The following is a 26,841-nucleotide window of genomic DNA, read 5'->3' on the forward strand; positions in this document are numbered from 1 at the left end:
GTTATCAAAAAAATAAAAAGAATTACTGAACACGTGTGCCTTTACCACTTCTTAATATTATTTGTTTTGACATGTGCCGTCAACCACTTGACACTAACTTGAATATTATTCTTAAGAGTCTCTCACACTAATTAATTAATTATATGAAAACGATGAAAAATTTTTTTTTGCGAATTTAACTAAAAGTGATATACAGGCCGGTCCCTGATAACAAACCTAACGACGTGTCGAATTTAACGGAAAGCAAGAAAAATCACGGTGTACATTACGTGCTGGATTATTATGTATAAAAAATTTTCATCTATTCAAAGAAAAAACCATGTAATTAGGCTCTTTAGGTCCGATACTAATCTTTATTAAGATATGCGTCCGTATGAAATACACACGCTGTAAAACGTCTTTGTAGGTAAGGTAAGGCATGATGTATAACGTTGGAAATTTTGAAACTGTTCAAAGGACAAAATTATTTCAAGCACGTGCTTGAATTTTGAGTGAATATTCAAGTAATTTTATGTTACTCGTGTACACATACTAGCAATTGACAGAATTCGTGAAACTAAGTGCGTTTTCACATTATCCGATCCGATGTCGGATATCGGGAGAATTTCAATAGAAAAAATCCAAGATTGCGCCTGTAATGTATGGGATATCGGTCCGACATCCAATATCGGATCGGATAATGTGAAAACACACTTAGTTTCACGAATTCTGTATATTTATAAATCAGCCTTGAGAATTTGAGGAAAGTTAGTGTTTTATTTAAAACCTTATAGCAAAAAAATGGCCGACGGGCCGAACTAGGTAATAATAATGCAGATATTAAACGTCGATGCGAACTCCATATTACCCCAAAGTTTCATCCTTGAGAAAATAGGGAAGGTCTGGTGGCTCTGGGCTCTTAGTCCATAAAGGCTCATTCGAACTAGAGAACAGTATTGATTCGTCTGTGAGAAAACAAAGGCGAAGTTTTTGATTGAAGGAAGGTTACTTTGTCGTATCATTGTGACATTTTGCAGGTACTGTTCGAATACGAACGCATATGTATAACAATTACTATTATATATATATATATATATATATATATATATATAATTATATAGAATACAAATAAAAAAATATCTCTTATTTATTGGTTTAAGGCACTAGCCCGGCCACTAAAGCTTTTAAAGTCACGTTTTCTTGAATATGCCTATGCATATTATTGTCATCTATTTCAGTTTATACTAGTAATTTATGTAGTTGTGTATAGTAATGTGAACAAATAAAAATATTTTGTGTCAAATACGTTTACGCCTGTGTGGGCATTTTCAGAATTAGTGTAAGTTGTTAACAAAAATTAACTCGCTATTAGTTAGTTTTGTGATGACTAATTAAGCATAAAATCTGCCTAAAAATTTACTTTTTTCACATTCTGAATGTAGATTATCGCTTAAAATTTATGTAATTAACACAAAAACAATATTTTTATAGAAATTATCATGCTTAATTATCGTCACCTAACTAAGTAAATTTTTGTTAACGACTTACGTTAATTAGGGGGTCCCAAATTCTGACAATGCCCATGTGCGATCCAGACCGTAGTTACACCATTAAGTGTCCTCAAAGCCGAAACAATGGCTCGTTCCGCCGATAAAAGACCCAGCACGTAATCAGATCATCGGTGCATAAACCTTAACTAGTCACTTGCGGAGGGCCCTCGATTCTTTTATAGCGTGAGAGGTGCTTCAGTGTTGTCACAAAGGCGCATTGTTCCGCGGCGGGAATTGCTATCGATCAAAAACCACTTTTAAAAGAATCATAGTAGCGCTGCGATTGTTTCTAGTAGTTTTTGCTTAAACGCTGCGGTGTTTTAGTAGTTTTTTAGGGTTCCGTAGCCAAAATGGCAAAAACGGAACCCTTATAGTTTCGTCATGTCCGTCTGTCCGTCTGTCCGTCTGTCCGTCTGTCCGTCTGTCACAGCCGATTTACTCGGAAACTATAAGTACTACAGTGATGAAATTTGATGGGAATATGTGTTGTATGAACCGCTACAAAATTATGACACTAAATAGTAAAAAAAAGAATTGGGGGTGGGGCCCCCCATACATGTAACTGAGGGATGAAAATTTTTTTTTCGATGTACATACCCGTGTGGGGTATCAATGGAAAGGTCTTTTAAAATGATATAAAGTTTTCTAAAAAACATTTTTCTTAAAGTGAACGATTTTTGAGATATCAGCTCTCAAAGTCGTAAAAAGTATGTCCCCCCCCCTCTATTTTTATAACTACGGGGTATAAAATTCTAAAAAAAATAGAGGTGATGCATGCTAATTAACTCTTTCAACGATTTTTGGTTTGATCAAAGTATCTCTTATAGTTTTTGAGATAGGTTGATTTAACTGTAATTTTGGCAGGTGTATAAATTGACATAATAAGTTTATATATTTGCTGCTACGGAACCCTTTGTGCGCGAGCCCGACTCGCACTTGGCCGGTTTTTCTTAAATGTTTTGGTAGCATGCTAGGCACTATTAATAGTTTTCAATTGATTTCAGTTTAGTAATATGATACATAGTTATGTAACTACAATTACAAAAAAATACTTACGTCGTGTCTTGCGTGGGCGACGGTCGCGCGACCGTCGCGCGACCGTCGTTGTCGCGTCTCATACTTCCATATCGATAAGGTTTGATTTCGTATGCGTCGCATCGCCGTCGCGCGACCATCGCGCGACCGTTGCCCACGCAAGCCACGGCGTTACACAGATATGTTTCAAATTCAGATGGTTAAAAACATTTACTGATAGGTGAAGTAAAAGCAAACTAGTGATTACATCGTTGTCAAACAAGCATACGGTCCGCCTGATGGAAACCGGTCACCGTAACCTATGGACGCCTGCAACTCAAGGAGTGTCACATGCGCGCTGCCAACCCAATCGAAAATTGTACACTCCTTTTTGCTGTGTTAAGTACACAGCAAAAAGTAGTGCACAAGCTCTAAGGAGGGTTCGGGATGCCGACGACTCAAAGGACAATAGACGGAACAAATTAGTTCCGGAGATCCTTCCGTCACCAGTACACCGCACCCTCATTGAGCTCTAGCAGCCTTACTCACCGGCAGGAACACAACACTATGAGTAGGGTCAATTATTTCTTCTTTGGGCACTAAAATCGCTTGACACCTGGGAATTGAATCCCTCACTACGCTGAGGAATCTTTTTTCGTTTAGCAAGATGATAATATTTAGTTTAGGTATTACCTAAACTAAATATTATCATCTTGCTCACTCACTAATCTTATACCAAACTAAATATTTACAACGCTTTTCTTAATTACATGTAAAAAGCAATATGCATGTCTGTTTAGTTTCATTCTTCTATTTAAAAAAACCGGCCAAGTGCGAGTCGGACTCGCCCACAGAGGGTTCCGTACAAACTTTCTTTCAAACTACCTAGTAAAAATAATCTCATATTTTCATATAACTCTAATGACTTGACTAGAAGACAAAAGTATGGGCACTTATGAGTATTATAGTGTATAGCGCCATCTCCCGGTCGATTTGCTTACTAATTTGCGCGACCTGGTTTTTCAGGGATAATTCTTTATAATGTTAACCGATTTAAACAGTTTTTACTTTATTGGACAGAAGATGGTTTACGTAACATCTCGTATTAATTTTAAGTACGATATACATCCGCAAGGGTGGGTAAATTGAAAGTAAAAATCTGAAAAGTTTTTTGTGAATTAAAAAAAAGTATTCAAAATACAAACACGATTATATTTTTCCTGTAATATATAGCATAAAACCAATGTTTACTTAAATTTTCATAATTTTTCGTTGGTAAAGTTCGGAGATAAGGGGGGGGGGAACGGTATTTTTTTTTACATTTTCCTTCAAAATTCTTTTTTTTCCACAACAAAAAAATTATAAAAAATAGTTTATTTACGTTCAATTTGAGCTCTTTCCAACGATACCCCACTTGACCTAGTAACTTGAAATTTACAGTTTGCCCCCCTTTCATTTTGGCCATTTTCTACAATTAAAATTAATATATTTAACAAAATTATACTTTCTGTTTGTAGAGGTTTACAATGTTCACAACTATTCCAAATTTCAAGTTGATAGCATTAGTAGTTCTCGAGATATTTAGGAATGTGATAGACGGACAGACAGACGGACAGAGTCGCACCATAAGGGTTCCTGTTGTACCTTTTTGGTACGGAACCCTAAAAATAGGTTACTTTCACAGAAACAAAATATTTACCTTCTTTAATTAATTTAATAGTGAGTTAGAAGATTTGCTTAAGGGAATAAAATTGGAACTAATTAAATAACCGTTATCGTCTTTGCTTACCTGTGAGTCTACAAAAAGCGCAAAAGTAAATTGGGAAATTCGAGAGACCTTGCCCAGAAATTGAAAATATAATTGAAAAACGATTGCATTTTCCCCTAATCGGAATCGGATCGCATTGATTTGTTCTTAACCTATTAAATATTACAAACTTAATTTGCCGGGTAACTTGGGAGGCGGCCGGATGGTCGGCAGACTCAGGTACTGGTCCCACCGCGAGCTAGTAAACTATGAGCTACCGGCTATAAAAACGAACAAAAGATAATCACTCCCATGTAAATAAAAGTTTGGAGTTACGTGGTGAGCTATCAATATCGCCGTGTCTCTTTTATTTGCACGGGAGTGCTTATATTTTGTTCGTTTTTATAGCCGATAGCTCATACTCGTTGCTTACTAGCTCGCGGTGGAACCAGTGCCTCAATAAATTCTGTTTTTAAGAGTCTCGGCAAGCTTGGACGGATTTCGCGTTCCCATACAAACGGACTTCAAATTATTATATCAAGGGATAAAGGGGATGAATTTACGCTTCCGGCGGGACTTGAACTTGCATAATCTGCAGAGCGGGCAGCTACTTTTAACCAATTGATTTACGGAAGCCATGCTGGACTCTTGCAAATCTTTCCATTCCTTTCCTTATGTACTTATACATGCCTTTGGGGTGGCGTATACAGGGTGGCCCATTCAAATCGGTCAGTATGGGAAAGTCTGAAACTGTAAGACATACGAAGATTTGTTCTTAGGAACCATGTCACCGATTTTGATAAAAAGAAAAACTGCATTCATACACTGATTTAAACTTTCACGATTATTACACATCATTATTTTTAAAATCGGGACTTAATCGCGTATAACTACATACAATTTCAATCGGGACGAAGGTTTTAGGATCTCATCCACATGGAATCCTGTCATTAATAAGTGTAAGCCGAAAATAATATCGACAGTCGTTAAATCAAATATCGTCAGTGTTGTATGTCGACAGAGTAACATCCCTAGTGCGCAAACAGTTCAAGTTGATAATCAAAACCAAGTGCGGGTAGTTCGAAAAACTCGCGCGGCTGTCAGAAGGTGTTGATGTCATTTCAGCCAGTCTTCTCCGAGACCACGGGGACAACGCCGTCCTTGAAACGTTGGAGGTCAGTTTAATATGTAGTTATACGCGATTAAGTCCCGATTTTAAAAATAATGATGCATTCATACAATTAAAAAAAAGTGTACCCAGCTGGGTAATCGAACCCGGTTGTTTTGAAAAAATAAACTTACACTATTTCTATTCAGGCCCCGTAGCCGAATGGCATTTCTCCGACGCCAAACGAAAGCGATACGCCGCTGGCTCTGTCGCGCCAATACGCAAGCGCGATAGAGATAGATAAGTATCTACTAGCGCTTCGTTTCGTGAGCGTTTCGTGAGCGATTGTGCCATTCGGCTAGCCACCCTGATATCGTTTGTGTAGGTCTTAAGCAGTAAATATCTCTAAGAAACATAATGTCTAAAATGAATAAAATGCATTTTTTTCACATACTTTAATTTATCATAGTAGGTGTTCAAAGTGACCACCGTTACAATATTCAGCAAGTTCACTTCATCTTTACAACAGTGTACAAAAATAGCTATAACACCGTTGAAGACCTAAAAGTAGCCATAGAGTCAACTTTAACGCAGATTCACCACATGAAGATACAAAATGCAATAGTAAGATCGTTACCTAGACGTGTTGAATATTGTATTGAAAAAGACGGTGGTCACTTTGAACACCTACTATGATAAATTAAAGTATGTGAAAAAATGCATTTTATTCATTTTAGACATTATGTTTCTTAGAGATATTTACTGCTTAAGACCTACACAAACGATATCTGAATAGAAATAGTGTAAGTTTATTTTTTCAAAACAACCGGGTTCGATTCCCCAGCTGGGTACACTTTTTTTTTAATTGTATGAATGCAGTTTTTCTTTTTATCAAAATCGGTGACATGGTTCCTAAGAACAAATCTTCGTATGTCTTATAGTTTCAGACTTTCCCATACTGACCGATTTGAATGGGCCACCCTGTAGAGTTACATACTCATTTCGACACTATTTTTCCTCTGTCTTATTAATACACTTTAGCTATCGCCCGCGGCTTCGTTAGCGTTAAATTTGAAAATTAAGAAATGCTCCATACAAACTTCCACCCCCCAATTTTAGGCAAGTGGGGGTGAGAAAGGGACATAAAGTAGCATATGTCACTTTCCATCTCTTCAACTATCTCCACTTAAAAACACGTTAATTGGCTCCATTTTGCCTTGAAAGACGGACAAACAAATAGACACATACACTTTCCCATTTATAATATTAGTATGGATTTTACAGGATGTATTTATTTTCTAAAGGAATTATTTAGATCGGTCAGGCTAAACTAAGATTGACCATCGATATGATTTTAATTTACTTAAAAAAGCTTTATACATGCAATGACATGAGGTATTCAATATACCTAGTTTTTTATTACAATCTACATTTACTGTACCTTTTTACTATCTTAACGCTTATTAACAAACTAACACTAAGAATATTCTATAGGCAAAATGTTATGGATCAATCTAGCTAAATGAGAATGTAAGCTACAATTTGTCCAAAAGAGAAGAAATTAATATGTGGCAACTCTATTATCATTCTTTTCAAAACAATAGGTATATATTTAAAAATATTTTAAGCGGGTTACTCACGTATTAAGTCGATATAGCGTTCGACATGTTTCGGTTCAAGGGAGTGACGGATAAGATCGGACACTTGTTACGCCGAAGATATAGCATCAAGACGATTTTCCGTCCTCACACGCAGCTCAGGAAATGGATGCGTTCGCCAAAAGACAAGGAGCCCTTAAACGTTCCCGGGGTGTACAGGATCCCGTGTTCCTGTGGGAAGTCATACATTGGAGAGACCGGCCGGAACATCTCGACAAGGCTTTCTGAACACATACGTAGTATGAAGGGCCGGGACATCCACAGCTCTGCGGTGACAGAACACGTATTGGATTCGGACACGACGCACTATGTAAGATTTGATAGGGTAACCGTACTGGCGCGAGAAAAGTTCTTCGTTCAGCGGAAAATACGGGAAGCTATAGAAATTAGTCGACATCCTAATTTCAATCGTGACAGTGGTTGGTGTCGGTGCCACCTAGTTGGAAAACAGTTCTAGGCCCAGTGTAAACGCACCCTTAACAAGTGACGTAATAAGTGTTGTGTACAATCCTGCTTTTGACAAAAGTAACATAGTGGGTAGCTCCGATCTCGCCACGGTGACGTCGCTCGCGCCGCCGACCCCCCCTGCGCCCGTCCTCAGCAGCCGCGCGCACCGAGCAAGCGCCCGCAGTATGCGTCGCGCTCTCGACATGTAAAGGCGGGGTCGCTACTCTTGAGAAAGGTTCTCGAAATTGAACCGAAACATGTCGAACGCTATATCGACTTAATACGTGAGTAACCCGCTTAAAATATTTTTAAATATGTATGAGTCTCACGGGAGTTTTATAGTTAAAATTACAATAGGTATATTTTATTAGTAAGTATGTAGGGACGAGCCGACACCACAATGTTGCCTTTTTTGCTCGAGTGTACGTTTGTGTGGAGAACCGAACTTGCGGATCATAAAGTTCTGTTTGTCGTCTGCGTTTGGTGCGAAATTAAAAACGTGTTTCCGCTGACGGGGTACAGATTTGGATATTGGAACAAATTTAGGCAATATTTTATTTGCATCCGACATGTTTGGAAATACTTTTTATATTGTTTATAGCTTATAATATGTACAACTTGGAAAACAAATTACAGAGGTTATTTTAATAGTCGCAGTTATTAAATTCTTATTTAAAGGAAAACATTAAAAAAAATGTATATAAAAAGAAGTCAGTATATTATACAATTATTGAATCATGTTGAGACTTAAATAATTTAAATATCTATGAATCGCTCTAGTCAATATATTTGTGGTACAAATACCAGATTTTCTATGCCTGTTGCGGTTAGTAATATTAAATAACACTCAGAAATAAAACAAAATTTACTTCCAGCCGTGTATAATACCTACTCCATTTTTTGTAAGGTCCGACCGAGATTCTCGGCTGCGAATAAATTGTATGAGTCTTCATACAAATTATTCGCTACCGAGAATCTCGGTCGGACCTTAATTTTTTGTGTTAATCGCTGCAGATTAAAACGTTACATTTTCAAAGCGTGTAGAGATAATTTATGTGGGCAGTTTTTTGGCGTGTTTCCTTGAGGAAAAGTTAATTAGCCGGAACGGCAGCAGCTGTTGCCAAGTTGCCATAGCCTCATGCACTGCTTTACATAATGCGCGGCAGGTTTTTAAAATGGCCGTAAAAAGAGTTAAAAATTCACAGTAAAGTTGTTCATAGGAATGTAGGCACAATGGTTGTCGACTTGTGGAAAATGCCCGAACTATAATATAACTAACGAACTGTTCATAGGAATTTGACTAGATGTCTTTATAATGAAACATAGTTAATAAAATGATCTATGAAATGAGACAACTCTTTGGATCACTTTGGTACTGTCCTTTACGAGAACAGCTCTTTTTTAATGTCTGTAATTATCAAATTAAAAAGTTTGTTCGTAATGAAAATTGATACCTGATCTGTCGGAAAAAGAAGTTAAAATTGTTAAAAAAAATAGTACCTAAGCATAATTTAATATGTAGGTAGTTTTTTGGTATATTTCCTTGAGGAAAAGTTAATTAGGCGGAACGGTAACAGCTGGTGCGGCCATAGCCCCATGCACTGCTTTACATAATGCCCGGCAGATTTAAACGGGAAGTTTATACCCGCCCATAAAAACTGGTGATGAAATTAAAAATAGACAGGTGGGTACCTGGACTTAATATTAAAGTTTTTGTATTCTGATAAATTTTCATACGTTGACTTATTTTCACCATGAAAATTTTCGAAAAATGCATGATAAATATATCCGGCCGTCATTATTTTATTCATTTTTTTTTGATATTGTACTTAGGGGAAGGTTGCGATTATTGGACCAGAGCCTTGATTGGACCACTTAAATATTTAAAAATCTAATCGTGCTAGACGGAATCCAGTAAGGTACAAGGTGACCTTAGGACTCACCTTGGGCCATCCTGTAACCTTAGTCGCGCCTCGCTTCGCGGAAAAGAGAGATGCATCCGTGTTTCGAGCGCTGTTGAAGTTAAATTACGCGAAGGAATAAAATCACGAAAGTATAAATACATTTGCAATTGAATTTGTGTGTTAACGCATAATGCTTAAACATTTATTAATAAGAAAATTTAAAACAACAGTTTCCAGCCATTTGTTTTCTCTATTTAAAAAAAAAATATTTCTGATAATATACCTAGCTATCAATGGACCACCTGTCACTATCATCGGACCGGTCCAATCATGGCAACTTTTTTTTAGAATTTTTAATAGTACTGTAGCCGTACGCAAATATACACAGCATGTAAGAAAAAACTAGTACATATGAAAATAATAATGTATATATTATATATGTTATGGACCAAGTGATAAATCGGGCACTATTATATACATAATGCCCATTGTGAGTGGGCAGTTTGATAATAACTATTCAAATAATTAAATTGCCCGGGCATTATACATAATGCCCATCCTCTGTTGGGCAAAGTAATAATAACACATCTAATAGCTGAATTTTGCCCGGGCATTATACATAATGCCCATCCTCTGTTGGGCAAAGTAATAATAATACACCGAATAGCTGAATTTTGCCCGGGCATTATACATAATGCCCATCCTCTGTACGGCCAAGTAATAATACCACACCGAATAGCTGAATTTTGCCCGGGCATTATACATAATGCCCATCCTCTGTCGGGCAAAGTGATAATAACATACCGAAAAGCTGAATTTTGCCCGGGCATTATATACATAGTGCCCATCCTTTGTTGGGCAAAGTAATAATAACACACCAAATAACTGAATTTTGCCCAAGAATAGACATTTTATAGACATTTTTTATTTTATACTAATATTGAAGTCGGACTCAAAATGAACAGGGCAAAAACCCAGTTAATGACCAATGGCATGAAACATAGGGTCACGGTAGATGGGCAGGATCTACAATATGTCGACCAATACACATACCTGGGCCAGATAGCATCCTTCGAGGACAGGCAATCCAAGGAAATTGATCAACGCATCAAGAATGCTTGGAAGAGCTTCTGGTCCATGAAGGCGTTAATGAAGGGTAATCTTCCAATTGCGCTAAAACGCAGACTTGTCGACATGTGTATTCTGCCCATCCTAACCTATGGCACCCAAACTTGGTCATTGACAGAAGCCCAAAAGTCCCGACTCAAGATTTGCCAGCGAGCAATGGAGCGCAGCATACTTGGAGTCCGTGGAATCGATCGGATAAGGAACACGGAGCTGCGCTCCAAAACAGGTATCGCAGATGTTGGTGTAAAGGCAGCCAAGCTGAAGTGGGATTGGGCGGGACACGTCTGTCGGATGCATCCGGAGAGATGGGCCAAGGTAGCGACCGAATGGGTGCCACAAATTACCAGAGGCCGAGGTAGACCAAAGATGAGATGGCGGAAAGACCTGCACTCATTTTGTGGCGGCTGGCGAGAGCATGCACAGAGCTGTGACGAGTGGCGGAAAACAGGGGAGGCCTTTACCCAGCAGTGGGACACACTATAGGCTATTAAAAAAAAAAAACTAATATTATAAATGGGAAAGTGTCATAACGCCAGCGGCCTGCTGAACGGATCACCGGAATCTGGCTACCGCAGTCTCACCTCTCGACAACCTTTCAGCCACTCTTCAAGTGTTGCTCTGTTGTCGCACCGTGTGTGCGGCCGTTTTGCAGGGCCCACTCAATGAGTTGGCAAGACAAGTCACCTCCTGTCTTTTACAATTGTGAGACTTATTGTCACGGCAGGTGTCCGATAGTCTCCTCCCATAGCCCTTTATCCAGTTCATCCAACTTACAAAACAATAACCCATGACTTGAGCTCCCATCGTAGCACAAAAGTGTAATAGTCTTTGCAACTGGCGGGGACCATCAATCACGTAGCAGTATTATAATGCCCGGGCAATGTGATAAAATTTGGCGTTCAGGCAAACTTGTTAAACTTATTATCAAATTGCCCAACAATCACGTAGCAGTATCATAATGCCCGGGCAATGTGATAAAATTTGGCGTTCAGGCAAACTTGTTAAACTTACTATCAAATTTCCCAAAAATCACGTAGCAGTATCATGATGCCCGGGCAATGTGATAAAAAATGGCGTTCAGGCAAACTTGTTAAACATTATCAAATTGCCCAACAATCACGTAGCAGTATCATAATGCCCGGGCAATGTGATAAAATTTAGCGTTGAGGCAAACTTGTTAAACATATTATCAAATTGCCCAACAATCACGTAGCAGTATCATAATGCCCGGGCAATATGACAAAAAATGGCGTTCAGATAAACCTGTTAAACTTATTATCAAATTGCCCAAAGATCACGTAGCAGTATCATAGTGACCGGCCAATGTGATAAAAAATGGCGTTTAGACAATCTTGTTAAACTTATTATCAATTTGCCCAATGGTCACGTAGCATTATCATAATGACCGGGCAATGTGATGATTAATCACTTTGCCCAGTACAGCTAGGCATTATTCATAATATATATAAATCATAACATATATAATTCATTACAAAATTTATTCTTTGTCGATTTCTATAAGTTTCCTTGATTGGACCATTGGTCTAAATTTCCTGTCCATTGATCGCGACTTTGTGGTCCAATGACGGCGACTCTGGTCCAACGAAGGCAACAGCTTATGAAAACCTTTTCACGATTTTTCTCTAAATTTATTATACTTTTTTTATTGTGAATAAGGTAATTCATAAATAGATGTCAAGAATTAAAACTTCTCAAACTAGTTTTATTTTTTGACGTAAAATCTATAAATTATAGAGCAGCTAAGTGGTCCAATGATAGCAACCTTCCCCCACGTAAGTTGTCATACAGACTATGGTAAGTAGTAGTAGTAGTACATACTTTTATATACGTTATGATTAAGGTCAACGGGGACATTTGCGTGCAGTGGGGTAAATGCGTATTTTGAATTATCTCCTAAACGGAGTACATGATACCCGTAGGTATTAATGTAAAATTGGTTCACCATACTTAAAACATAGATGGTTGCAAATGTTCAGTTTAGAAGATATCTTCAAAACATGCATTTAATCCCCTGACGCAAATATCCCGGTAGACATTTGTTTTTGCGAATTGCCATATTTCCTTGGGGAACAAAAACAGTTTTTAAAATGATTAAATTTGTTTTCTGTTATTTATCACAGCCAAAGCTGGAGCGCCGCTTCATAGCAAGAAGTCTTCAACATTCCAAAAATACCCTTACCGTCGACGGTAACATAAAAACATCAGAAAATCATAAAGTATACATGTACGGATTCCGCATATCCCACACGGGTCGCGCCATCAAGCGTTTATTCCATTAACGGCCCCACAAAGGCCCGGACCTCAATCTGGACCCTCCGACCTTCTCCAATAAAGAATCGTATTTGCATTCTCGCCTCGAGATTGATCCAGGGTACCTAGCCAACGGCGCAATCGCTTAAGCTTCGCAAGCGTTTCGTAGATAGCTCTCTCTATCGCTCTTTTGTAGTGGCGTGATAAAGAGAGACTGATTTTCGATCGCGACGTAGCATCGACGGTTGTCACTTCAGCTAGGCTGATAGACTTGCCTTTCCAAATGTCAATACGGCGGGTCAAGAGTTACACTTCTCAAACAAAAACCACCCTTACCTGAAACCAGTAAGCTGCACTTCGGCTTAAACACTGGCAATGCTTTGTAAGGCTGGAGTGAAATCGTTTTCGACGTATATTGAATTCGGGTTTTTTACCTGTTTAAAACAATTTGTTGAAATGTATTCTCTAAATTGTGACAGCTAGCTGTTAGTCTTCGATTTCATTGTTTGCCTTTCTCAGTGGTTGTTGAATTTTTTTGAAGAAGATTGTTAAATTTTTTATCATTGGGTAATTTGAGATAAAGAGATCGCAATAATGTTCAATGGAGGTCATCAGCTCGACTCCTATTAAAAAAACCTGCCAAGAGCGTGTCGGGCCACGCTCAGTGTAGGGTTTCGTAGTTTTCCGTATTTTTCTCAAAAACTATTGAATCTATCAAGTTCAAAACAATTTTTCTAGAAAGTCTTTATAAAGTTCTACATTTGTGATTTTTTTCATATTTTTTAAACATATGGTTCAAAAGTTAGAGGGGGGGGGACGCACTTTTTTTTCCTTTAGGAGCGATTATTTCCGAAAATATTAATATTATCAAAAAACGATCTTAAGAAACCCTTATTAATTTTTAAATACCTATCCAACAATATGTCACACATTGGGGTTAGAATGAAAAAAAATATCAGCCCCCACTTTACATGTAGGGGGGGTACCCTAATAAAACATTTTTTTTCCATTTTTTATTTTTGCACTTTGTTGGCGTGAGTTACTGAGATTATCCGCGGACGGACGGACGGACGGACGGACGGACGGACGGACAGACAGACATGGCGAAACTATAAGGGTTCCTAGTTGACTACGGAACCCTAAAAAAGACATTTACAAGGTGTAACCGGAGGAAACCGAATAATTTTAACAGCGTATTCTTCATCATATTAGAAGAGTAAAATGTCATATAAACTTTTCCGGATTTCGCTTAGACAAAATAACAATTACTTATTATTTCTCAGAACAAGACGCTGTTTTGATGGCGATGATGCCGTTATCGGACATAATCTAACTATCCTCGTCGATAGATATCAAAAGTAACTAAGTAGTAACTGCAAATTATTATTTTTTTTTTTTGAAAAAAAGAATTTTTTTTAGTGAAAGTTTTACGAATAAAATTTACTTTTTAAGTGAAAATAAGTACATCCAAAAAAACAAATAAAAAATTTTTGGCGAAATTTGCTTGAGGTAATATAACAATTTAATTTTATTTTGTCCTCAGAAATGCGTAATTAAAATCTTCCTGTTTCCTCATATTACACCGTGTATTGCTTCTAGATAGGTACTATATGGATCGGATATGGCAGTTTCAAAAAGAACGTTTCAACAAATAAAAACCTTATTTATGATACATAGGTAATAGGTACGTATGAGAATAGTCTCAAATCGCATCTAGATGGCAACTATTTTGTCTTAAATAATCGGCTAAAGTGTAAAAATCTAAAATATGGACAATGTTATATGCTCATCTATGCTCTCACTCGAAAATGATTAAATAAGCTCATATAAAGCGTATCGAGGTTTACTAAACAATGGATTTTCACCCCCAAAATAAATTAAAGAGGTACAAATAACCAATGTAGTATTTCCAGTAGTTTTTACCGTAATAATAACTTTCAGGGCGATCTTCAGTCAAGCCACGTCTATAGAATATCAGCAGGCCGGTCACGCGACCGACGTGACAAACAGCTAAAGGGCAGAGGATTAGTTCGATCAACTTGCGACAAACACACATGTACTGTGCAAATTACATACATAATACATCTACATAAACTTACGCAAGTACTCGCAAACGGTGTAGGCTCTAAGATCAGTTTCATAGGTTAACCTATACCCTATGAAACTGATCGAATTTCACTGCTACTCTTGACATTTAATTGCTAGCCCATCGCCACCACTACAGTTCAACCCCTACAACGTCTTTTACGACACCCACGGGAGGAAAGGCGGTGGTGAAATTTTCAACCCGCGCAACGCGTGTGGAATTTAAATAAACAGGGTGTTACAATGAACGTAATACAAAACATGTTTTTCAAACTCGTTTTCCTATTGCTAAAACACTATGTTAGGTCGCGTATTGTTAAACTAGTTAATAATCATTCATATCATTGTTTTCCTAAATCTTGTTGTTTTGGCCACAACATGGTCACCCTACCTAGGTTGTTAAGAGAAAATAGTTCGAACCTAGTTTTTAACCGTCGCCTCATATCTCAAGAAGGACGGTTATCAAGTCGTCTGTATGTTTTTTTTTTTTTTATGTTTGTTCCTCGATATCTCCGTCGTTACTGGACCGATTTTGAAAAATTTTTTTTTGATTGAATGTATATGCATACAGATTGGTCCCATTTTTCTCAGAACCCAGTTCTGATGATGGGATCCTGGAGAAATCGAGGGAACTCCTCAAATCTGAAAGGCATACATATGGTGATTTTTGTGTTTTTAAAAGAACAGCATGCATTTAGGTACGGAACAGTGACATTTGGTGCAGTGGAACTGCTGATGATGGCCAGAACGGAACTCTTCAAATCTGAACGGCACGCTTATAGTGACTTTGGTATTTTTATACGAACAGCATGCACTTCCGTCCAGAACAGTGACATTTGGTGCAGTGGAATTTCTGATGATGGTCAGAACCGAACTCCTCAAATCTGAACGGCACGCTTATAGTGACTTTGGTATTTTTATAAGAACAGCATGCACTTTCGTCCAGAACAGTGACATTTGGTGCAGTGGAACTGCTGATGATGGCCAGAACCAAACTCTTCAAATCTGAACGGCACGCTTATAGTGACTTTGCCATTTTTATAAGAACAGCATGCACTTTCGTCCAGAACAGTGACATTTGGTGCAGTGGAATTTCTGATGATGGTCAGAACCGAACTCCTCAAATCTGAACGGCACGCTTATAGTGACTTTGGTATTTTTATAAGAACAGCATGCACTTTCGTCCAGAACAGTGACATTTGGTGCAGTGGAACTGCTGATGATGGCCAGAACCAAACTCCTCAAATCTGAACGGCACGCTTATAGTGACTTTGCCATTTTTATAAGAACAGCATGCACTTTCGTCCAGAACAGTGACATTTGGTGCAGTGGAATTTCTGATGATGGTCAGAACCGAACTCCTCAAATCTGAACGGCACGTTTATAGTGACTTTGGTATTTTTATAAGAACAGCATGCACTTTCGTCCAGAACAGTCACATTTGGTGCAGTGGAACTGCTGATGATGGCCAGAACCAAACTCCTCAAACCTGAACGGCACACTCATAGTGACTTTGGTATTTTTGTAAGAAAAGCATGCATTTAAGTTCAGAACAGTGACATTTATTTAGTTATGTTTGTTGATCATAAGTTTGAAGTCAAAGTTTGTCAAGCTTCGATTTCTTATGAGGAATTGAGGAAACTCCTCAAACCTTAACGTTATACGTATATTCATTTGTGTTGCCATCTAATAATTAAAGCATTAAAAGCAGTTTTAAAAAATACTTACACATTTCTACATAATCCAACATTCACCAGAACCCGAAAGGCGACGGTTTTTTTTTCTTAAAAATTATGTAGTATAAACTCACCTTTTTGTTTATCTAGACTGACGTTTTATGAATAAAATGCATTCTGACATGTTACTTGTCACAATAATCAACACCTTCTTAACTGATAAGACACAGGTACAACTGACGTATATCTAGCAAGACATGCCATGACGTCACAATAAGTGACCACACTTCGAGAATTGGATTTATTTATTTTGTTAGAAAATTAGAAAAAAAATACACAGAATTTTAAGACCTGGATACGTGCATTATATTCTTCGTCGTTAATAGAGCCGGAATCACTTATTTCGATTATTGAAACACCTTGTACTTATAGAGACTTGAACCAGATGACAATTTTTTGTACAATAGCATATCATACAATAAAAATTATGATAAATACAGAGTGGGGCCTGTAACCAAGGTGAAGAATTGAACTGTAGGCTATTCTCCTTATACTGATCAACATTTGTTCAGTGACTTTTAAAAATTATGAAGTCTTTAAATTTTTAAGTTTTCATACAAAATAAATATTAGCTTCAATGTACGCCATTATTGTTGTCATTGACGTTGTCTGTCACCAAACTGTCACACTTTAGACTTAACAGAATTCGCAATACATTACCTCTTAGAAAAAACTTTCAAGGGTGATAAAAATCAAAATACAAGTTATTTTTAAAAGTCGCCGAACAAATGTTGATCAGTATAAGGAGAATAGCCTAGGGTTCAATTCTTCACTTTGGTTACAGGCCCCACTCTGTATAACAGTCAATATTAAGCATCATAACTCCATAAAACTAAAAGAACTTCGGCGTAGCAAAATAAAAAGGCATAAAAAGTGAAACCACTCATGCTACGAGGACAACGTGCTACGCCGCCACGAGAGCTACGAGTCTACGTCTACGAGGCTACGAGACCGCTCACGGCTCGTTGAAGCTGTTGTCAGCAAAACGTTTCACTGGGTCATTGACTTGCCATTTTCTTGGCTTTGTACGTGGATTATTAGCGTAGAACCGTGGGTTTTAGCCTTTTGGTGTCAAGGGGCTACACAGTCGCGATTCTTCTTGTTGATGAGCAATTTTTTGGAAGTTAATACTACTCTCTCTACAATTTTTAAGTTGTTTTATTGCGAGCAGGGCGTGAGACTAAAAGTTGTAGAGATTGCATTCAGGAACCATGTAATTCTTTTCAGTAATCTTATTCGATACTTACGTTAACATAAAATTTACCAACGTTTACTTTCATATACAGTGTGTTACCAACGAGTGGTCATTTTTAAAAAAGGACGTAATATTACGTATTTATTTAACTTAACCATGTCCCTTAATTTAAATAACAATTAAAATTATTAAATTAAAACGGGACTTAATCGCGTAAAACTTACGTTTAATAATATGAGTGAAGACCGTGTTAGTTTAAATCAATATAACAATTAAAATTTTTGACTTTATAAACTTTCTAACAAAAAAAATATCGCTAGCAATGTACACACGATTGTCAAGTGAGGGCAATGACTATGAGTATGAGCTCAATGTTGGGATTTCGGAAAATTATTCTTTCCGTTAATTTAAATACTATGATCTACTATATGCGCAAACGATTGCTAAATGAATGTATTACAATACTATTGGTTTTAATAAATGGCCGGGTGTCGGTAACACACTGTATAGCCCAATTGAACAATGATTTTAGAATTTTAATCAAATATTATAGTACCTAGTAGTAGTAGTTTCGTTTTCTTTCAATCCCTTATTTGCCAAGAGTGGCACTGAAGCTTTAGTAGTTTCATGTGTTCTGCCTACCCCTGTATGGGATACAGGCGTGATTGTATGTATGTTGTATGTATGTATGTATTATAGTACCTACTACATTACATTTGTCCTGGAACTGTTATAGTAGAGTAATTATTGTATTTCAAAGATCAGAATCTTTTAGATAATCTCACTCCGGTCAAAAGCATGAAAAAACTTCAGTAACTCGAGCGCTCGCAAAAACTCCGGCACACTCGAGCTCAAGAGCGCATTGTTCGAGCGATTAGGAGAGAAGAGCCTCGAGGTGCAAATCGCGTCGCAGCCCAAATTGCCGGCCACTTCAGGCCCCGTAGCCGAACGGCACAAACGCTCACGAAACGCTCGTAGATATCTATCTCAATCGCTCTTGCGTATTAGCGCGACAGAGCCAGACTACCTTTCGCGGAGTTTCGCGTCGGAGAAATGTCATTCGGCTACGGGGCCAGATGCGTGCGGAACTGCCGATTCTATTGGGAGGAAAATGGGTATTTTTTTAAGTTAGAACACCAACTTGCATTTTATAACTTATTAGTTTATAATTTTTAATGTCCTCTTCTTCTTCAGTCGGTCCCTCAATGCTGAGGATCGTGACATCATGTCATTCTGTTGAAGACTATGTCCCTCCATAGGCATCTATTCCTCGCCAAGCGCATGGCCTCGTGCAGTTTTAATTGCATGGGTGCAGTAATTTGAATGCACCATCTAGTAGCGGGAGGAGCCTGAGGTCTCGTGCCTTCAACTTTGCCCGTCATAATGATTCTCTCCAGGCTATCTGGCGGGCGACGGGAGATGTGACCGAAATAACGAAGGATTTGGTCCTGGCATATTGTTGACAGCCGGCGCTTTATGCGTAACTCCTCAAGTATGGACTGGTTAGTGCGCAATGCCGTCCATGGTATCCGTAAAAGCCGGCGCCAACACCACATCTCAAACGCATCGATACGCTTTTTCAAATTTGCTCGGATTGTCCATGTTTCCGAACCATACATAAAAATTGGGAACACCAGAGAACGCACAAGTCTAACTTTAGTCTTCTGCAGTATACCACGGTCCTTCCAGATCTTATCAAGCCGAGCCATGGCACCCTTTGCTATCTGGATCCTCCGAATAATATCCGCGTCACAGTTACCATTGCTAGATATTAGCGAGCCGAGATAGGTGAAGGTGCTGACACAATCAAGATCTTTTAGTTCTAGGCTTCGCGGAGGAGGTTCTTTCCGGTACACAAACATCAGCTTGGTTTTAGCATGATTGACGTGAAGTCCTAATTTGATGCTTTCCGCTTCTATTCGTCTAAATATACGACTCATTTCCTCTTCATCGGAAGCCAAGAGTGTTGTGTCATCAGCATAGCGCAGATTGCATATTGTCTTCCCGCCAATCGATATGCCGCCATCCCAGTTCTCGGTGGACTTGCGTACAATATATTCGCCGTAGATATTGAAGAGATTGGGAGACAATATACAGCCTTGTCTCACTCCTCTTTCCGGCTTGAACTAGTCTGACAACGTATTCTCAATGCGGACTCTGGCAGTACTTTCGGCATATAAGTTTTCTATCAGATGCGCTAAATGGGCAGGAACACCCATCTCAGACAGCACATTCAGCATGTTCTTCCATCTGACGCAGTCGAATGCCTTTGCATAATCAATAAAGCACAGGACCAGCGGCTTGTTCCATTCGCGGCATCTCTCGATGATTTGGCGCACGTTAAAAATCTGCTCACGAGTTCCGCGCCCAGGCACAAAGCCACGTCCTATAAAATCCGTCCGTTAATGTCCTATAAAATATATAATCACAGCATAATTATTTTAAATATTTTGAGAATTTTATTTTATATCGTCGCAGACTAAATTGTTGGTCACTTCAGGTGCGTGTCAATTCTATTAGGAAAAAAGTGGACATGTTTGTCGAAGAGATGATTCGAAGATTCGAAGAGATAGATACTCTTTCTTTCTTCTTTTCTAGCGTAAGCAATTAAGCATTACTATCTTGCAGTTCATGTCCTTAATTTTTTTTACTTTTTTCACTCAGATTTGTGAGTGAAAAAAGTACAAGAACAAGAGACTTATGATCCTTGTCTGGTATAAAAAAGTACATAGAGTTTTTATGTTTGTTCTTTTATGACGTCATATTATATTTTTACTCGGGGTTTTAATAACCGTTTTCTTTTATTGGTGTGAATATTTCTATTGAGGTGTAGGTATATACCTACTACTTACTATTTTTTAAATAATATTTCCATTTATAAACTCTAGTTCTTACGATCCCAGTTCCTATGTCATGAACACAACGAAATGTACCAAATATGGGAGATTTTTATCTTCGAAAATGTCGTGTTGCTGATTGAAAACACATATTTTGGACGTACGACATTTCACAGAAGTGCCCAAATATAACTGGAAATAGTCCGCTATTTAGCTCTGCCACGACTAGTTTATAGAATGGAACCGTAAAGAAAATGTAGAATCCATATTAGTAAGGCGGCGGAATTGAAAAAAGTCGTCTAGTTTTGAAGTTGATGTGACTGGAGAGTATACTGCTGACAAGTGGTATCGTTGTGATCGGTAGACTTTACTGAGTACGAAATAATGACTTGTCGCTTTCTCAGACTGTGGGGGGGTTAACTATGACGTCACAAAGATCGCGGTCCCGGGTTTCAATTTTTTGCCAATTTGTCTAGAACCCCTTATCCAATTTTGAAAAATGAGGTGTCGATTGAAAGCGTATAACATGCTGATTAAGATTAATTATATGTGAAAAGTATAGTTTTGTTAGTTATTTTTTAATTAATAATAATGCAAAAAATACTTTTTTTTTACTCTCTTTTTTGATTTTTGTGACTCAAAAAGGCAATGAAAACGGCCACTTAGCTAAAAAATATGTTATATAAATCATTTAACTACATTATTAAGCTATCTGTTGCTTTTTAAATTTCTACGATCGGATAATAAATAAGCAAACTACAACCACATACCTGTAGGCGGGGAGTACCGCTTGACACGCGTTCCCATACATTCGGCGTCTACCAAATTACACCTCGCGCAAAATTCGTTTCAAGCAGATATACCTCTAATCTTATTCATCGTAACCTATCAATATTGGTATCATTTGAAAGTACAATTAAAGTACTTTAAGAAACAATGTCAATCATTTTCTTAAAATCAATAATCTGCGGTGGTTACAAAGGAAAAAAGTGGGTATGCAATTTGACTGGTTTCCTAGGTTTGATACCCTAGACGAGTTTAAAAGGGGAGGTAAAGGTGACATATGGGTTGTTCTCTGGCCTAAAAGCTATACAGAGGGTCAGAAGAGAAAAAAACTAGGGTTTAAGTTTAGTTTTAAGTTATCTTTTCTTTTATTTGTTGATTTTATTGTGTTTAATTTTTTTGTAATTTTATCAAGGATACACGTTGGTTTCTTTTGCTGAAAATTTCCTTTTTTATGAGAAATGTTATGAATTTCATGGCATTTTCCGATAGAGACTAAAGTTAACTTTCAAATAAGGCCACATAGTCATACTGATACATAGTCATACCCTTAATATTATATAAGTAAAAGTATGACTATGTGGCCTACTGATACATAGTCATACCCTTAATATTATATAAGTTAAAGTATGACTATGTGGCCTTATTTGAAAGTTAATTTTAGTCTCTATCGGAAAAAGCCATAAAATTCATAACATTTCTCATAAAAAAGGTAACTTTTAGCAAAAGAAACCAACGTGTATCCTTGATAAAATTACAAAATAATTAAACACAATAAAATCAACAAATAAAGGAAAAAATAACTTAAAACTAAACTTAAACCCTAGTTTTTTCTCCCCTGGCCCTCTGTGTAGCTTTTAGGCCAGAGAAAAACCCATATGTCACCTTTACCTCCCCTTTTAAACCCGTCTAGGGTATCAAACCTAGGAAACTAGTCAAATTGCATACCCACTTTTTTCCTTTGTAACCACCACAGACTGGCGATTATTGATTTAAAAAAAATGATTGACATTGTTTTTTAAAGTACTTTAATTGTGCTTTCAAATGATATCAATATTGATAGGTTACGATGAATAAGATTAGAGGTATATCTGCTTGAAACGAATTTTGCGCGAGGTGTAATTTGGTAGACGCCGAATGTATGGGAACGCGTGTCAAGCGGTACTCCCCGCCTACAGGTATGTGGTTGTAGTTTGCTCATTTATTATCCGATCGTAGAAATTTAAAACGCAACAGATAGCTTAATAATGTAGTTAAATGATTTATATAACATATTTTTTAGCTAAGTGGCCGTTTTCCTTGCCTTTTTTAATCCCAAAAATCAAAAAAGAGAGTAAAAAAAAAGTATTTTTTGCATTATTGTTAATTAAAAAATAACTAACAAAACTATACTTTTCCCATATAATAAATCTTAATTAGCATGTTATACGCTTTCAATCGACACCTCATTTTTCAAAATTGGATAAGGGGTTCTAGACAAATTGGCAAAAAATTGAAACCCGGGACCGCGATCTTTGTGACGTCATAGTTAACCCCCCCACAGTCTGAGAATGCGACAAGTCATTATTTCGTACTCAGTAAAGTCTACCGATCACAACTATACCACTTGTCAGCAGTATACTCTCCAGTCACATTAACTTTTTCCGAGACCCTCTCGCCGCTCTACTATATCAGGTTTTGATGTATCTTATGATTACTGAGAATTCGACGTTACTATTGAATGTTTGATTGGAACCCTGGAATGTATAATGTGTGGATAAACGCGCTACGGTACCTACAAGGTATCTGGCGATATACTACGGAGGTTTGGGATACTATCATCAAGTCGTACGAACTTTATCATACCGTGCCTGAGTTTGAATATTTTACAGTAGTTAACGGCGCTAGCTTACTAATTCAGCCCACAGTCATGTCTCGCGACAGATTCACGCCACCGCTAATCGTCGCGCGGAACTGGTAGGCTGCCACCAGCACGTCACTATTACTGTACTGTATTGAACGATCCAGCTACCACGTACCATTGTTAGCACAAGTAAATAAGTGACGTCGCAAACCCATTTCAACCCATGTCTGGCGACAATACTACGCCGACGTTGATCGCGGCGCGGTAGTGGTATGTATGTTGCTGTGCTGCACTGCGCTGAATGATTCAGCCACAGCGTGCGTAACTAAATGAATAGGTAAATCGTCCGTTCGTTTGCCGTCTATATCATAAAACAGTGACGTCACTTACACGCTTCCACCCGCATGTATCGCGACAAAATTGCGCCAACGCTGTTTGCCGCGCGACAGCGGTATGTCGCCACGTGGACGTCGCCGCGGTATTGCATTACGCAGAACGCTCCAGCGCTAGTTTGGTTACCCGAGTCATCATACGTATAGTCATGAATACTTTAGTGGTAAAACTTACCTGCTTCAACTCGTATGTTTCGCGACAAAATCGCGCCGACGCTGCTAGCCGTGCATCAGCGTTATGTGGCCGCGTGGACGTCGCTACGGTATTGCAGCGCGCAGAACGCTCCAGTCCTAGCTTGGTGATCCGAGTCAGCATAAGTACCTATAGTCATGAATACGTACGTTAGTGGTGCAACTTACCTGCTTCAACCCGCATGTCTCGCGACAAAATCGCACCAACGCTGCTCGCCGCGCGACAGCGGTATGTCGCCGCGTGGACGTCGCTGCGGTATTGCGCTGCGCTGAATGCTCCCAGCCATAGTGTGCCGTTTGGAAGAGCTCCTCTGTTGAAGAAAAAAAAAGTTGATTTAACTTATTTGTTTATTTTATTTCTTAAGAAACAAACAGTCTCATATTGTGACAATTGTTACAATGTAAAAGTAATAATATTGTAGACTTAAAGTTTCCTTAATTCAACTATATTGACATAAAAATTATTAGTTATATGTTTATAACAATCAACATATTGTTTACTTTTTGATTGCTATCGGTATATATAGGTTAATTTGAAGGTAAAGTTTAGGCTTATTTTAGACTAGCTTTAACCCGCGGCTTCGCCCGCGTAATAAAAGTATTCTTATTGAAACGTTTACAAAAAATAAGATTTTCATTTGGATCCGTAGGTTTCTTTGTAGGTACATCTGTCCGCGATTATTTCGATTAAGGTAAAGCGGGGCAATTCTCGACTGGGGGGCCATTGTAACTGATCTATTTGCTGTACGGTCAGCCAAGAACCTTACACTGCTTTTTGGCTGACTGTACCTTACACATATTACTATTGTTTTAAAAGAAATTCTTGCAATGATTGTAGAATTGTTACACAGCGACCACAGCGTAGGTAGTAGGTACGAATATGTATGTATTTTACCTATATAAATATTTATACTGGGGAAACTTCATACAACCCACATAGCCAGTATCTCGACGCTATGATCGGTAGGGTAAAAAGTACTTCCTTGCATTATCGCTTACAATTTTTTCCATTTTGCTTATACTTATTGCAAACGTAAACATATAAAAGGCAAGCAAACAACGATCTTCTTACGGCACATTGAATATAATAGTTATCACGGATGCAGGATACTCGCCGATGCCTACGTACTTAATCCCTTACCACTGAGCCACCTGCATTTTACACTGCCTAGATATCGATTGCCGACCGATTATTCCGACCCCAATCCCTATTCTTATCCCCGTCCCCGTCCCCTATTCCTATTTCTATCCCTATTTCTATCCCTATCCCTATCCCCGTCCCTCCCCTATCCCTATCCCCGTCCCCTATTCCTATCCCTATTTCTATCCCTATCCCTATCCCTATCCCCGTCCCTCCCTTATCCCTATCCCCGTCCCCGTCCCCTATTCCTATTTCTATCCCTATTTCTATCCCTATCCCTATCCCCGTCCCTCCCCTATCCCTATCCCCGTCTCCGTCCCCTATTCCTATCCCTATTTCTATCCCTATACCTATCCCTATCCCCGTCCCTCCCCTATCCCTATCCCCGTCCCCTATTCCTATTTCTATCCCTATCCCTAACCCTAACCGTAACCCTATCCCGTTCCTGTCCCTGTCCCTATCCCTGTCCCTGTCCTTGCCCCTGTCAAATTATCATGCTAGGAGGTGAACTTTGAAAAATCCTTTCTTAGTGCTCCTCTTATGGCTATTTTGGATATTTTAACCCTATTGCAGTACAACAGGGGATAAAATTTCTTTTCCACCTCATTAGAGTTTTTGACTTTACCCCCTTTGCACCCCTTTCAAAAAACCTGAAACATGTATTTAGTCATATGTCTTTAGGAATCCTCCTGTGAAGTTTCGTATAAAATAGTCAAACTAATCTTGTTTCCCCATACAAACTTTGAACCCCCATTTGAGCCCCTTAGGAGGCGAATTTTGAAAAATCCTTTCTTAGTGCTCCTCTACACTATATAAGGAAATTTGACATCTCTTAGGGCCAGCGGTTTCGGCTATGCGTTGATATGTCAGTCAGTCAGTTAATATCTTCTTTTATATATATTTTTGATATTTAAACCCCATTGCACCACAACAGGGGAGAAGGTATTTCACTTCCGCCTCGTTAGATTTTAAAAACGTTGTATTTATCGTGATCAGCGACCCGATAAACCATAAAAACGATACCCATATTGATTTTTTGACTTTATCACCCCCTTATCACCCTTTTAGGGGTTAAATTTTCAAAAAACCTGAAACACGTATTCAGTCATATGTCTTAAGGAATCTTCCTGTGAAGTTTCGAATAAAATAGTCAAACTAATCTTGTTTCCCCATACAAACTTTGAACCCCCATTTGACCCCCTTAGGAGGTGAATTTTGGAAAATCCTTTCTTAGTGCTCCTCTACACTACATAAGGAACCTACGTGCCAAATTTGAAATCTCTAGGACCAGCGGTTTCGGCTGTGCGTTGATATGTCAGTCAGTCAGCTTCTTCTTTTATATATTTAGATAGAGTATAAGATATTTTAATAAATTGTATCAGACTGGTGGTCGTTCGAATTCGACGAAATTCAAGTTATATAATAGTACATTTCGTTATAAGTGCGAGAAGTATGTCATTACTTCACGAGTCCCGAGACATTTTGCCACGAGCGGCACGCGAGTGGCAAATCTCGGGACGAGTGAAGAATGACATTCTCGCACGTGTGACGAACGATGTTTTTTAATACAGTTGCGAAAAAACATTACTACTTACTTACAACGAAATAAAACAATCCGAACTATCAATTTTCCCATGGACATTGACGGATTATTTGACAATTCAAAGGCGTATTTTTGAAGCTTTTAAACTTGCGTGCATATTTTCGAGTTTGCTATTCATCTAACATAATTGATTTCATTGGGTGCCATAAAAACATAAACATTTACGATTTGGGACGATTGTTTAATGTACAACTACATTTTAATTTAATCGATCCATTTATGCCCCGA

The 26,841-nt window shown here is 38.2% G+C and overlaps 1 protein-coding gene across 1 annotated transcript in view; it reads right to left on the reverse strand.

The window, feature by feature from the left end:
- Positions 1 to 26,841, reverse strand: part of LOC125225176 (Down syndrome cell adhesion molecule-like protein Dscam2) — a 163,797-nt gene that overhangs the window by 36,103 nt on the left and 100,853 nt on the right. The window contains exon 3 of the mRNA XM_048128757.1: positions 24,038 to 24,180. Coding sequence (XP_047984714.1) covers positions 24,038 to 24,180 — 143 coding nt within the window. The remainder of the gene's footprint in view (positions 1 to 24,037; positions 24,181 to 26,841) is intronic.

Source organism: Leguminivora glycinivorella, chromosome 4, assembly GCF_023078275.1.
Source record: "Leguminivora glycinivorella isolate SPB_JAAS2020 chromosome 4, LegGlyc_1.1, whole genome shotgun sequence".
In the NCBI taxonomy this organism is placed as follows: Eukaryota; Metazoa; Arthropoda; class Insecta; order Lepidoptera; family Tortricidae; genus Leguminivora; species Leguminivora glycinivorella.